Source organism: Denticeps clupeoides, chromosome 4 (genome assembly GCF_900700375.1).
Source record: "Denticeps clupeoides chromosome 4, fDenClu1.1, whole genome shotgun sequence".
NCBI lineage: Eukaryota > Metazoa > Chordata > Actinopteri > Clupeiformes > Denticipitidae > Denticeps > Denticeps clupeoides.
In genome coordinates this window covers 31,841,949-31,856,622 of record NC_041710.1, presented here as the reverse complement: position 1 = coordinate 31,856,622, position 14,674 = coordinate 31,841,949, and the positions used below count along the sequence as shown (strand labels likewise).

Sequence of the window (14,674 nt, the reverse complement as noted above, 5' to 3'; positions counted from 1 at the left end):
TGTTTTATTCACATGACACAAAGAAACTCGACCGCCTTAATAGGTTAATGTATATAACTAATAGCCGAACAATTCATGATTGTTTTCACCCACTTTCTTTGGTTTGGAAAGGAGTGAATGCTGCAATAGAAGTTTTATTCTATGTGAATACATAGAATTTAACTAAAAGTCAGTGGCTGTGAAAGTAAAAGAGAATGAATGAAATATACTTTTCTTTATATAGTTGAATATGCTGACAAATCAAATACATTTTAATCGATGGAAATCTAATTTATCAACCCATGAAGGTCTGGATTTGGAGTCACATTCAAAATGAAATTAAAATCAAATCAAATGTGCTGTATAAGGACTTTTTCCAAAGAGGACCTGCATGTCAGCACAGGTAGGAACATCATCCAGAAAGCCTAGGAAGTAGTCTGTGGTCACCACCTGCAGGACCGCGCCTTTATTGGGGACATCTTGCTAATTGCCTATAATTTCCACCTGTTGTCTATTCCGTTTTCAGAACAACATGGGAAATTGATCTTCAATCAGTGTTGCTTCCTAAATTGAACTCAACTGTTTAAATGTTTTTCCCCAGCATAATTGAAGACTAGGATACATTTAAAAGCGTCCCTAATTTTGCCTTATGGCTTTTGATTTAAAATTTAGTAAATATATTTTTCGCGCTTAATCGCCTGATTTGACATTTGACCTTTCCGCGCGCGACCGGTTCGCACACGTGCAGCGCGCAGAAGGGCCGAGGCGTAGCGGCTGCTGCTTGGTTCTGAAGTAAGTTCACTTTCGCGAACGTCGCTCATTAGAGATTAAAGTCGTCGGACGTGTTGTAGAGGTTCGCACGGCGCTGAAAGACGGGCTGCTTTGTCCTCTTAAGGATGGTGGACGTGGAGCTGACCAAAAAGATGTTGCGGGCGGTTCTTCAGTCGAACAAGAACGGGGTTTCGACCGCGCGGCTGCAGTCGGACTACCGCGCTCTGACTGGGGAGTTCATCCCCCACAAGCAGATGGGCTACCCGACCTTGGAGGGCTTCCTGCGCTCCGTCCCGTCGGTGGTCCGAATGGAGCACAGCCGGACGGGAGAGGTGACCGCAGTGCTGGCCAGAAATATTAATACAGCATATTATATTACAACATTTATTTGTTATATAGCCCAAAATCACACAGTATTGAGGCCACACTCAAAATGGGGCAGTGGTGGCCTAGCGGATAAGGAAGCGGCCCATAATCAGAAGGTTGCCGGTTCGAATCCCGAGCCGCCACTGAGCGAAGCACCGTCCCCACACACTGCTCCCCGGGTGCCTGTCATGGCTGCCCACTGCTCACCAAGGGTGATGGGTTAAATGCAGAGGACAAATTTCACTGTGTGCACCGTGTGCTGCGCGGTTGTGTATCACAAGTGACAATAACTTCAAAAACTCCACTTAGTGATCCAGAGAGGGACCCCCCCCCCTTCCAGGAAGAAATGAGCCTGCGGTTGGTGTCTTTACCTGAAGTTTCACCAGTCTTATCTAGTCAGCAGTTCGTTGCCAGGAAGGTGGTCTGGGGGCAGTTGGTTCAGTGCCTCAGAGAGAAGAAACCGCGGCAGACCAGAAATACGTGGTTATAGTGGTACATTTGTGCAACAGTGGCTCGGTAAATCAGTTTTTTTTTTTTTTTTCTCTCCCCCCAGAATTGCTCAGTTCCCAGACAGTGGGTGGGTCCTCTATGAATGCATTACTGCAATGTGTTTTAGTTCTAGTTTAAAATAACTAGATCTATTGCCTTTTTTTTTTTTTTTTTTTTTTTTTTTTTTTTTTTTTTTTTTTTTTTTTAACTTGTGTCTCCAGCAGCCGGTGTGTTTTGCTGCAGTTTGCCAGGAGACTGCACATATCGCCCAGTTGGTAGCCAGGCAGCGCAACTCCAAGAGGACTGGCCGCTCTCAGCTGGTCAACTGCCACATGAGGGTGAAGCCCGCTTCCACCTACGTTCTTAACGGTGAGAGTGGCGAGAATCATGGAATACTGGGGATCTTCGATCAAAAATATTCATGCTGCCAGCCATCCGAAATTGTAAAAGCCATGACATTTTAGTAAAAGACATGTTTGCTTGATTGTGGGCCTCACTGCTGACCTTGTACACCACACAATTAACCAGACGTGCAAATAAGTGATGAAAAATTTGGGCACAAATTTTATTCAGACCAGGAACTGGTGGTTAAACCTATTGTTTTAATTTACATTTACGGCATTTACTAGACGCCCTTATCCAGAGCGACTTACAATTAGTAGGTACAAGGGACAGTCCCCCCCCTGGAGCAATTTAGGGTTAAGTGTCTTGCTCAGGGACACAATGGTAGTAAGTGGGGTTTGAACCTGGGTCTCCTGGTTCATAGGCGAGTGTTTCACCCACTAGGCTACTACCACCCTACCTTAATTATTCTTAACCAAAGCTATTAAAAATGTTTCCCAATGTAACTTCTGTATGTATGTGTATGCATATCCATGTCCTGTATATTTATGCATATATAGACAAATAGTGTATTGGTCAATAAAGGCTTAATAATAGTCACATTGGTGAATGTTGGATGTTTACCTATATTGCCTATTGTCTACAGCAAGGCCACGGACGTCTCTGAGACAGCCTCAGTACACAAGTCATTCCAGTTATGGCACAAGCCATCAAACCAGGAACAAAAGACCCAGTCACCAGGCCATGATCGCGAACAGCCACTCAGGTGTGTGCCAGCCCAACAGACAGAATCCGCAAATGCCCAAGCCTGGATCACTGATGGAGATGTAAGCGAATTTTACATTTATATTTTGGAACATAGTTGTACAGTTCATTTAAGTTTTTATACTGCTTATTAACTGCAGAACACAAGGATCCACAATGCAAAAAAGGGTGCAGTCCAAGAATGGCAGTCATAAAAGCAGTAGGTCAAATTTTTGCAAAGCCTCCCAGTCGCTTCATAATTGAGTTTCATGATAAGGGTTATTGTTTTTTTATTTCTTTCATTTAATGAATACATAAATACCCATGTATGACTTCTTTTCCTCATCCATTTAGTATCTCCATGTGAGGAGACTGCACAGCTATCTCCCACATTGGCCTACAGCTGCCATTTGTCACAGATCCAAGATAATCTCACTCAACTCCTTTGCAAGTACAACAGGGGAGTGTGGCTGTCAAAGCTTCCTGAGCTGTATAAGGACTTTTTCAAAGAGGACCTGCATGTCAGCACAGTTAGGAACTTGGAGAACTGGAAGCATATATGTTTGGTAAGGCTTTTGGTAAAATGTTTTAATCCATTGAGATGATCTGGTCCGATTTCAAATGCAGATTTTCTAATCTGTGTCTGCAGGTTGAGAAGCCTGGAAGCAATATAGCGGACCGCCTAGTCTATCCAGCTCCTGCCATAAAGTCAAGCCCGACGCTTGCTCCAGCCCCAAATAAACCACTTTCTTCCTCCCTAGATGCATGCTCTTTGCTCACTCCACCAGCCAGCCCTGTTCTTGTTACCCAGGGGTCTTTGCATTCATGTCAAGCAGTGAGCACTGACATGAAGCAGATGCTGCGTGAGCTGTTGGAAAAGTACAGCAATGGCTTGTGGGCCCATGCCCTGCCAAAGCTCTTTCAGGTATCACTGCATGCTAAAAATAACATTATCTTTAAGAGATATGTGCACTTAAGGCAGTTCTACACAATTAATTTCAGTTACGCCTCCCCTTAGGTAGAAGTAAACATTTTGCCTCAACATTTTTAGGCACAGTGAATATACCGATCTTTCCTCGTCTCCCACTGTAGTCACAGTGAAGCCAAGCACTACGTGCGTTTCGTGGCTTAGCATTTGTGAGACTTGCGTTGGTGACTGTGTATCTCCGCAGCTGCTATCAATGTGCAATCCCTGCCACCACCCCAACCACTTCCACTCCATGTTCACCTCTTCTCAGTGTTTTAGCAGCAGAAGCAATTCAGAACGTTGTTTTAGGTGACAGCATTAGCAGATGGGTGTGTTACTTTCCACATATGGCCTTGTGGCACCACTTTTTTTTTTTTTTTTTTTTTTTTTCTTTTTTTAATCTGTTTTATCTGAATAATGCAGGGAGGATTAAAGTAGTGATCTACACACTCGCACATGCCCAGGTTAAATACACCTGACAATACTGTTCAATGGATTTATTTATTTGTGTGTGGTTGGACTTCTGAACATGTCTGTGAAGATTCTCAGTCATCCAGGTGAATTTGTCTAAAAGTTGAGTCAAGGCAACTGGACTTTAAGGTCTACGTTAAAGAAAGGAAGTCCAATTGCCATGACTAAACTTTCAGATGACTTTTCTGAACAAGTTTTAGAGCTATATGTACACATCTAGCGACCTTTAGCCTTAAGAATAAAGTGATTTTGTTCCAAAAAGTGACTTAATTAGTTTACATTTTGGTATAATATATTGCTGTATAATAATTGCTAGTTTCAAGGAAAACTGCAGTTGTGTGTGAGTTGGAGTCCCAGTGTTGCAGTCATGTTATTTGACTTTGTCTATTTGTTAGTTTAGTGTCTGTGCTGTTAGGGAAATTAGTATTTAAAAGCACTGATTAGGCCAGACCTTACTGATATTGCAGGCCATCTGTACCACTGGATTTTAATCCTATTACAATCCTTTCAGCACAAAATCATAATCCACAATCTGAATTGCAATTTTGTGTGTTCTACGTTTGTCACAAACTGTTATGTTACATTCATATATGAATAGGTAGCACCAACATTTTGACCCACAAAGATCTGTAGAATTATGGAGCTGATTGAAACACATTTGCGGGGTTTTACTTTGCTTTGTTCTGATTTCCCAAATTTAGCACCACAATAAAGAATCTGATCACGTCATTAAATGTTTTATTGTTATGGCTGCTATGTTTTTAAAAATGTAGTGAGTGTGGCCTGTGTGAGGGATTGACCTCACATTCAGAGCAGTCAAGCTCTGTAAGCTTTTTTTTTTTTCTGTTTTATTTCATTTGTACATGATCAAACTGCTCTGATAAATGTTGCTTTTCCATGACATTCTTCAATAAGGAGCATGTTTTTTTTTTTTAAGTCATGTCCTCTACAATTTTGCATTGTTTTGAACTTCACTAGCCATTTATGTTATTTTATATAATATAAATTATTTGTAGAAGTCTAGAAATAGTCACTATGACTGACCTGAAGTGTTTTGTTTAGGAGGCTTATGGACTGACCTTCCCCTTGAACATCTTGTCTGACCTCTCTGTGCTGGCTGACATGTGTGTGGTGGACTACCCCATGCCTGACAACCACAGGAAAGCAATCCTCTACTCACTTCCCCCTCTGGAAGGTCACCGTGCCAAGCCTGTGCAGGTGGTGTCCACGCGACGTCCTGCACTCCAACCACATGGCCGCCCCCCTGTGCCCCCGCTGGTCATGCCCAAAGAGGACTATCCATCTGTTCTGTTGGTGGAAGCCAGTAGTACTGACAACATCGTTCTCAGGTGAATTCCAGCATCTGTAATGTATCAGTTTAAAATTGTACAAAATCAACTTAATGCATGTGTACAACATGCTAAATCAGACATGTAATAATCAAAAATACATCTACATTTATGGCATTTATCAGACGCCCTTATCCAGAGTGACAATTAGTAGTTACAGGGACAGTCCCCCCCCTGGAGCAACTCATCTCAGTTTTGTCCATGTTCAGAAATAATTGTTGACCTTACACCAGTCCGTCAGTCGTTGCTCCTCATCTCTGTACGCTGACTTATCATTCTTGCTGATGAGACCCAACAACGTCATGTCATTGGTGAACTTGATGTAGAGCTGTGGGTCAGCAGGGTGAAGAGTATTGGACTGAGCACACTGACCTGAGGCGCTCCAGTGCTCGTTGTGGTGGTGCCGGAGATGCTGTTCCAGATCCAGTGGAGATTGCGTAGTCCATGAAGCAGTTCAGACGATGGGCGAAATGCAGTGGGTCCAGGGTGGAAGGCAGCAGGGTCTTCTCGAAAGCAAATCATCATGTTTGGTGTGAATGCGACGGGACGGTCACAAAGACATGACACACTGAAGGCTTCTTCGGCACAGACTTGAGAGACGTTGTTAAAGATATCTGTGAAAACATCTGCCAGCTGGTCTGCATGTTCTCTGAGCATCTTCCAGGGATGTTGTCAGGTCCAGCAGCATTTCGAGAGTTAACTCTGCAAAGTTTCTCACGTTTACCGTGGTTTGATTCTGTTTGTCAAATCGTGCACATTTTGCTGCTCTAATGGCTCAGGAGAGCTTGGTCCTCGCTGTACTTAGTCACCATTCCTAAAAGTGAAGTTTTGGGCTTTTGGTTGGGAAGTGAAGACTGTAAAGTAAAGTGAAGTGATTGTCACATGTGATACACAGCAGCACAGCACACGATGCACACAGTGAAATTTGTCCTCTGCATTTAACCCATCACCCTGAGTGAGCAGTGGGCGGCCATGACCAGCGCCCGGGGAGCAGTGTGTGGGGACGGTGCTTTTGCTCAGTGGCACCTTGGCGGATCGGGAATCGAACCGGCAACCTTCTGATTACAGGGCCGCTTCCTTAACCGCTAGGCCACCACTGCCGGATGATGTGACATCATCCGTGCAGTTGCTGATGTAGCTGTTGACTGACGTCGTGTTCTCCTCAGGTTGGTGTTGTCGCCGTTAGTTGCAGCGTCCCTGAACATGTTCTCTGTCAGCGCGCTCAGAGCAGAAATGGCTCCTTCTGGCCAGGTTCTGACCTGCTTCTGACCCTCATCCACATATTGATTGACTTTAGGGAGATCTGACTTTAGATTCATTGATTGCCAGAGATTTGTCAGCTAGGGTGTACATTCTGCAGATCATTAGTTGCTCTGTACAGAGCACAGAGCGCCCCCTTTAGCATGGGTGGAATGTCCACGGATAAATAAAAAGGTCTACGTCTCAGTCACAAACTCCACCAGCGATGAACAGTAGCTAGAGTAGACATGTAAAACATAAGACATCACCGGCAGTCTAACCACACTGCTGTAAACCATTAGCCTCTATGGAAACTGAATTTGTGTTTTGAAGGTACGTTGGTGAAGGTTACTCCCAGGTCCAGGAGGCCATGGAAGATTCCATGAGCAAGTACTACAGTGTGAAGGATAGGGGACGTCTCCGCCCCTCCAAACTGACTGTTGGTGGCTTGTATGCTGTGATGGTGGAGGATGATGAGGTGCTGAGGGTGCAACTGGATGAGGTTCTAAGGGAAAAGGTCAAGGTGGGTCCAGTGATGCTGTAACTAGTCATCTGGTTTACTTCCACACATCTCAACAGTATTAGATAACTTCACAAACTCCACTTGATGTGTTTAGGTTTATTATGTAGATCATGGGTTCTCTGAGGCTGTGTACAAAGACACATTGCTGGAGCTGGATGAGCAGTTCCTTAGTCTCCCTTTCCAGGCATCTACCTGCAAGCTGGCAGGTAACATGCACCAGAGAACCTCCTGTTAACCTCCTGATGGCTATGGACTAGCACCCATGGAAATGTGAGTCTCCTTATGCTCCAGGACTGAGTCCGTTCTGTGTGGATCTGGAGGTGCTCCGTGTGCTGGAGAGCAAGGCCTGCGGACGCATTCTCCTGGCGGAAATCCTTGATCGAGATGTGCCGCTGGTGGTTCTGTATGACACATCCCAGGAAGAGGACATCAACATCAACTCTGCCTGCCTCAAAGCCATGCAGGATAAGTCCATGGCAAATCCACTGCAGGTAACTCTAGCAGCGATGCTAAACCTGAATTTAGTTCGAAGTAGTCAAAGGTTCTAGACGTTTCCTGCGCCTTTTCTGTCGTGGTACACGTCACTGCTTGTGATATGATAGTTCTTGAAAAAGGTGTGTGTGTGTATTTGCGCACAGGTGAACAGCACTTACCTGAACGTGTCTGTGACTAACATCTGCTCAGATGGTGCCATTTTCTGCCAGCTGCCATCACGTGGCCTTGCCAAGCTCAGAGACGTAATGGAGAAAATAGAACTCCATATGAGGTCACAGGTAAGAAGTCTGGACCGTCATGGACCGATGCAGAACTTGATTGAGTTGTTACTTTGCTGTATTAGATTACAAACCATAATTTTGAGTTAAACGTGTAATAAAACAGAAGGGTTAAAGCGAAAGTTGTTTCAAAGGATGTGAAATAAAGCCTGTATCTTTTTCAGCAAATGATGTATCCTATTCATTAATTGTCACTTTAATAGTTTTGTGTGTTTAATCTGTCTGTCAAATAGTTCAGCCCTGAGCTGCTGGTGGCCAAGCCTTTCTGTGGGAAGATATGTTTGGCACATCACAAAGGAAAATGGTCCCGAGTTGAGGTAAGTAACCCCACCCCCAAATATCGTATTTTAGTCTTGCTCCTGTGCATCTAGTTACAATCGGAGGGGGAAGATATTGTTTCCTTTTTCATTACACACAGGAACTATATTGGAGAATTTTTCAAGTTGTTGTAATGTCATTTATTAATGTGTATAGATTACAGGGTTTCTGCCGATAAGTGTGATATTGTATTTTCTAAAACTAAGGCTTTAAATATCATTAAAAATGCCTAGTAATCCTTAAATACCGCCTACCCTGTACCTTTTCTTTCTGGTAACCGTTAAATAATTTGGTGGATCATAATGTTTTATGTTTGTGTATGAGATTGGAATTAGCGGCACCGCCTATGGCTCTAGATTGCTACTCATGGACTGTTCTGCTTGCTGATGTGATTTTTGGTGGTTTATTAGATGGCTTGGTTATTTGGGGAAGGGGTGCTTGTGAACGTTGACGTGAGTGCTTGAAAAGCTATGTTGAGCGAGAAAACGTAGTGGTACACTAAACCAGATTAATTTCCATTACCTTGAATGGAAGACTGCGTAGACAAGGTTTGTGCAGCTCGAGTTGTCATGAAATGAGATCTTCTGCAGGTTATTGGCAGGTTCTGTTGACTCCTCGTGCTGCTGAGTTCTCCGCCTTTTGCTACACATGATAACTGTCTGCAGTGCTCGGTGATGCCATTTGGGTTACGCAATGCACCTGCTACCTTCTAGCGCTTAATATGTAAGATGCTTGCTGGAGTCCCTTGCTGTGAAGGTTATCGAGATGATATAATCCATTAATCCACCTGGACCCAGCTCATAGAGACATTAGAACTTAGATGTTAGGGTTAGGGTTAACCCTAGATTAGTTTTTAAGCATTCAGCAAGTGTCACTAACCCTCAACCTCGCGAAATGTGAATTTGGGAAAGCAACTGTGACCTACTTAGGAGAAGTGGGGTCAAGTTTGGACTGTGGAGGCCAAAGTTCAGGCAGTCATGAATCCTGCACTTTGTATGTCTTTGTGTTAAGGCTTAATTATTATTTTATTATTATTATTATTATTATTATTATTTTTTTTTTTTTTTTTTTTTTACTGAAACTATAAATTCCCCTCCTTTAACAGCCACATTTAAACACAATAACCAGTCAGTATGTAACAGTGGAAGAACAATTTATTGCAGAATTTCAAATAAACAACACACACACGTCCTGATTATTTTAGTTTTATTTGACAAAAAATTTAAGGGAATCTATGAGCATTCAAAAAAATAAAAACTCAAACCAAAATTAACATTTCATGTGTTTAAAGGTATTCATATTAATAAATAGTTAAATTAAACATGTAATATGGGTCCAATATAATTTCCTAATATAAGTTCTCAAGTTTATGCAGCAGCCATTTAATTCATATTCAAAATAGAACAATGTACAGTTTTAATAAGATCAATTGAACATTCAGCAAAAATATAAAGTATAAAAAGGCATTTCAACACTATGAGAACACTTTACATTCATTTACAACACTTCAGACAATGCAAACAGGAGAAAGCTATTCTTTGTCCACTGCTGGAGAGTTGACACATTACTGATGGAACCACTAGTTGAAACTCTTGCAGAAAATCTGAACATAAAAAACAATGTTTACATATTTCCTTTCATTTAAGCACACAATCTGGATTAATCAACATATCTGGAAATATAATTTTTTTAATTTAATATAATTACCCATTGTAGGTCATGTTTCCACAATTTGGCATTGACCGCAAATCTTATCCAGGATGTCTAAACACATTCACATCAGCATCTCAACATATATTTCTATTCTCTCCTCTGCTTTTCCTCGTATGCCACTCTTTCCAGTTTTCCTTATCAAGGAAAATGAAATGATCTCTGCTCTCCATACGTCTGGTTTCTCATTGTGTTCAACCAGCTTCTCTCTGGGTACACACAGCCAGAAATAAAATCAGAATGAGTTTGGGGCAGGATATGACAGGGTATACCTGTTAGGGTGGCATTTGGCCTGCTGACTAAAACTCTTGTTCTGGTGAGTGGCTCTCAGTCACAATCTACCTCCCCTCATCAATCTTATCCAGCAGCGCCACCATGAGGCTACAGGATTACTGAATGTATGTAAGAGTTCGAGGTTTATCCCTTGCTGAATACATTTTTCAGTCACCCATAAAATGGACTCACCAGTGATGGTTATTGCTCCTGGATTAGATTTCCTGGACCATATTGGTATTGGGATGCTGCTCTTCTGCCATTTCTATAGCAGTGATGCCCAGTGGTGGTGATTAGCGCTGCCACCTTCTCCAGCTTGTTCAGCGCCGTGCGAAGGTGGAGCAGCAGCAGCAGCCGCCGCGTTCCACTAACAAGGCCACGCGTCACCATCATCAGTCTCTCCCTCCAGGGCTCTTCATCCCGGTGGAGCCCAAATTCGTCTCTGGGAGGAGCGCTCATAACACTACAATAATACGCAACAACAGTATCCTGCAAGAAAAAGCAAGTTAAAATTGTAGTTATAAGAAACAATAAAAAGTAGCAGTTCGAGAAGAAAATCGTGATAAACGGTGAAAAAGGCTTTTGGGGTCTTGAAAACAGTCAAGTAAGGTTGGCAAGCATTTATTTAATTCAGAGCTCCTGGGCCAATCATGACTCTGTGTAATGTTTGCAGTATTCATGGTAACCTGTTGGAAGATTTTATTTAATATATATTGAATTATTTTGGCCATCCTCAGTGCTTATTTACATGAGTGCTTTTCCTATTTGCTCTGAATTTTAGGGAAATAAGTATTACTAAATGTATAAGAAGAAACTCAATTTTCATTCATTTTAAAATGTATTACCCCCAAAATTTAGACTATAACAGGCATTGCCACAATGAGAGCTTGACTGCGATGTCTCATGATTCTCACTAGCTTCATGTTCTGAGGCAACCAACCTGACCTTTCACACGTATGTTTGTAAAAAAAAATTAATTTTTTTCTCTCAAATCAAATGAAACAATTTGTAATCCGCTGCTAACTCCGCGATGCCCATGTCCAGAATCACCAGCGCAGCACTGCAAAAACTTTGTCAGATCGTGCAATTACATGAATGCAAAATGATGCCGTTTATATTATGTGTGCCTGGTCTGAAGTGACTATATTATCATTCTCCTGAAGTTTACCTACTGACTAAACTGAGATTGGCTGCTCGGTCTCACTTCAGTCTGTTCGTCATTCCTGTCGTGTTCGGGGCTGGATTCATGGAACGCAGAGTAGAGCTGGAAATCAATTTATATTGTTTTAATCTGGGTGAGCTTGCGTGGTAAATGAACAATTACTGAATTTTTGGTCTCTAGTACCCTTCCTTTCCGTATGATTCGCTGCTTGTTTTGGTGTTTGGTTAAAAATAAATAAAAGATAGATGTATTAAATTAGAATGAATTGCTTTATTTATTAATAATACTTCAGTATTGGGGCATTTACAGTGATGTACATTTTTCTTGATATTGATCTGATTAATCGCAATATGAAAGTGGCCTTAAAGGTCTTACGTCTTAAATTTGGTTTCCTTAAACCTGCAGATATTAAGGCCACTTCTTAATTGTCCTTAAATCTTTCATCCCCTCAATCCAGATTATAAATCTCCATGGTAACCATGTGTTGGACGTGCTTTTTTTCGATCTTGGCCTTCCTGCTTCTTTGGAGGTGACTGAGCTTCGTGAGATTCCACCGCCTTTCCTGCGAGACCTCATGACCATCCCTGCTCAGGTCCGATGTGCGTTTCTTAACTCTTAACAGATGGGTTTATGTATAAGACACTTTTAACCCTGCAGACTCTGTATCTTTTTTCTGTTAGGGAATTAAATGCTATCTGGCTGAGCTGTCTGGAGAAGTGGGACCATGGAGCCCAGCGGCGATCCTGTGGCTGCGAGATACTGTCGACACCATTAAAGAATGCAGCATGCGGGTTTGGATCTCTGACCTACAATATTAAAATGAATAATTTGCCGTTAGATGTTTGCAGAGATTTCTTCTAGTACTTTAAATGCTACGCAATATAAATTTGGCCAATAGGAGAGATTTTGATTTTATACTGGCCTACCGTAGAAATATCCGCACCTCACGAAAACAGTCGCATCACCTGTGCGAAACCACGCCTACTTGCAGCTCAAGCCATTGGAAAATGGCCAAGAGCACAGAGCGCGTAGCAGGATTTCCATGATTTTTTTTTTTTTTTTTTATGTAAACTCACAGACAAATAAATAAAATCCTAAAATTGTAAATCACTTGCATCAAAATAATACCTGGTATTTTACTCGCTTTTTGGGTGTGACAGGAAGTCCACTTTCAGTAGAATTGGCCAGAGATTTTTATCTGGTGTGCTACGGTTATGCTATATGTTGGTGTATTTGTAAAAACTTTTATTATACAACTTCTGCTGCGGCGCCTTTGCTATGGACTTACATTTAAATATACGGATCAAATTATTTTCTGCAATATACATACAGGCTATTGAATTTATATTGAAATATGAATTTTGTGCCGTACTCGTTTTTTATTAATGTTCCATAAGCAACCCTGACGGACCGTTTCATCTGTACAGTTGGCGAAGCTGGATGAGGCCGGGCAGGTACACATTTACCTGTTCCAGTCCAACTGCTGCCAGGACATAAACAGCAGCATCAACCGTCAGCTGCTGACCTCAGGTCTGTGGAAGAGCGAACAGAGTCCTGCAGCCCCGCAGGGGCGTGCCGCGGTGGACGCGGTCCTGCCGGAGCCCACCAAGGAACCGCAGCTGCCCCCAGTTTTGGAGCTGCCCAACGTGGGCGAGAACATGGACTCCTTTGTGTCCGTAGCGTGCCACCCTGGTCACTTCGTGCTGCAGCCGTGGCAGGACCTGTACAAACTGATGGTGCTGATGGGGGAGATGATTCTTTATTACAATTGTGTGGAGGCGGATGAGCCCGTCACTCCAGAGCACCATGGGCTTTATGCTGCGAAGGTGGCGAGCAAGTGAGTGCAGCGCTGATGCTCTAATACTCACCTGAAAGTTCCGACTTTTCAAGCTGGGACAATCCATATTTTAATAATGGTACTGGTACAGTGCTGTTTTTTTTTTTTTTATAAAACTGATGACACGGGGCTATGAAATGACACGCATGATTAATAAACACAAGAACAGCAAGAAGCTGAAGATTTGTGTCTCCAAACCAGGAAGAATGCTGTGACTGCAGCATTTCACACTCGTGTCTTCTCTCCACCACAGTCAGTTGGACAACAGGGACAGTTTCCAACAGTCCTGAATGTTATTGAGCCTCTCATGACACGCCTTTTGATTATAATAGCGAACAAAACAGCCATGAAGGTAAAGAGACGACAAATACTAAATATGTCTCTTCAAAGCCGCTCCATATTTGTCTCCGTTACCGCCACAGTGTCGGGGTGTCCAGACTTTTGACTGGTAGTGTAGAACCAACAGTGGTCCAGCAGTTCTGACTCCTGAAATTCCTCTCTCTCTCTGCAGTTGGTACCGTGTGCGGGTGAACGGCATCCTCACCAATGGACTCTTGTCAGTGTATGAGCTGGACTACGGTAAACATGAGCTGGTGACCGCCAGCCAGCTCCGGCCCCTCATCCGCGAGTTCAGGCAGCTGCCCTTCCAGGCCATCCCCGCCCAGCTGGCAGGTAAGCCCCGCCCCGCCCCGTTCCCCTCCTTTCCTTTCTTCACTCCTGCGCTCCACAGCCAGGCTCGATTCTGGCCTCTTTGTAGGTGTGACGCAGCTCCGGTGGTCTGAGGAGGCATCCATGGTCTTCAGGCACCACGTGGAGAAGAAGCCGCTGGTGGCGCGGCTGGAGAGCGTGCAGGAAGCGGCGCAGCCGTGGGACAGGAAGGTGACCGTGTACCTGGTGGACACGTCCCAAGAGAACAGAGACTTCTGGGTCCACAAAACCATGGCAGCGTTTGTGCACGAGCTGGATGAAGCTTCGTAAGCTGCACGCTGAAGAAAGGAAGTTCCCGTTGTTTGGTTCGAATGTAGTAGTTTAACTCTCAGTGGTTATTGGTAGTTAAGGCCGCTGTGTTTTTTTGTGGGAATTAGTTTATTTTCACAATTATTGTAAATATTTGATTGCACGTGTGTTTGGTTTGATATATTTTTGTTTCTTGACCCTGTAGACATTGAGAGTTGGCCATTTGGACAGAAATAAATATTTTAAAATTCGACTGGCTCTCGTCTTTTTTTGTGTTATTATTTTTCTGTGCGTGGGATCGAAACGTCGGGAGATCGTGGACTGGAGGTAGGTGGGAGGGGGGGGGGGGGGGGGTCTGGCGGCCGCAGGAACCATATCTGGTCAAACTATTCCCCGTCGCCGCC

At 43.2% G+C, this 14,674-nt stretch overlaps 1 protein-coding gene across 1 annotated transcript; it reads left to right on the top strand.

The window, feature by feature from the left end:
- Positions 1-875: 875 nt before the first annotated feature.
- On the top strand, positions 876-14,324 carry tdrd7a (tudor domain containing 7 a). Its single transcript, XM_028975824.1, has 16 exons — positions 876-1,082; positions 1,830-1,974; positions 2,594-2,713; positions 3,046-3,257; positions 3,341-3,616; positions 5,192-5,478; positions 7,051-7,240; positions 7,335-7,446; positions 7,532-7,731; positions 7,879-8,013; positions 8,247-8,330; positions 11,934-12,068; positions 12,157-12,267; positions 12,904-13,313; positions 13,825-13,985; positions 14,071-14,324. Exons 1-16 carry the CDS (start codon positions 876-878, stop codon positions 14,289-14,291), a joined length of 3,006 nt encoding a protein of 1,001 aa, XP_028831657.1. The 3' UTR covers positions 14,292-14,324.
- Positions 14,325-14,674: the final 350 nt, after the last annotated feature.

Coding starts and splice junctions, on each gene's coding strand:
- tdrd7a (XM_028975824.1), top strand. CDS start 876: ATGGTGGACGTGGAGCTGACCAAAAAGATGTTGCGGGCGGTTCTTCAG. Junction 1,083..1,829: donor AGCACAGCCGGACGGGAGAG/GTGACCGCAGTG, acceptor TGTCTCCAGCAG/CCGGTGTGTTTTGCTGCAGT. Junction 8,331..11,933: donor GAAAATGGTCCCGAGTTGAG/GTAAGTAACCCC, acceptor CCCTCAATCCAG/ATTATAAATCTCCATGGTAA.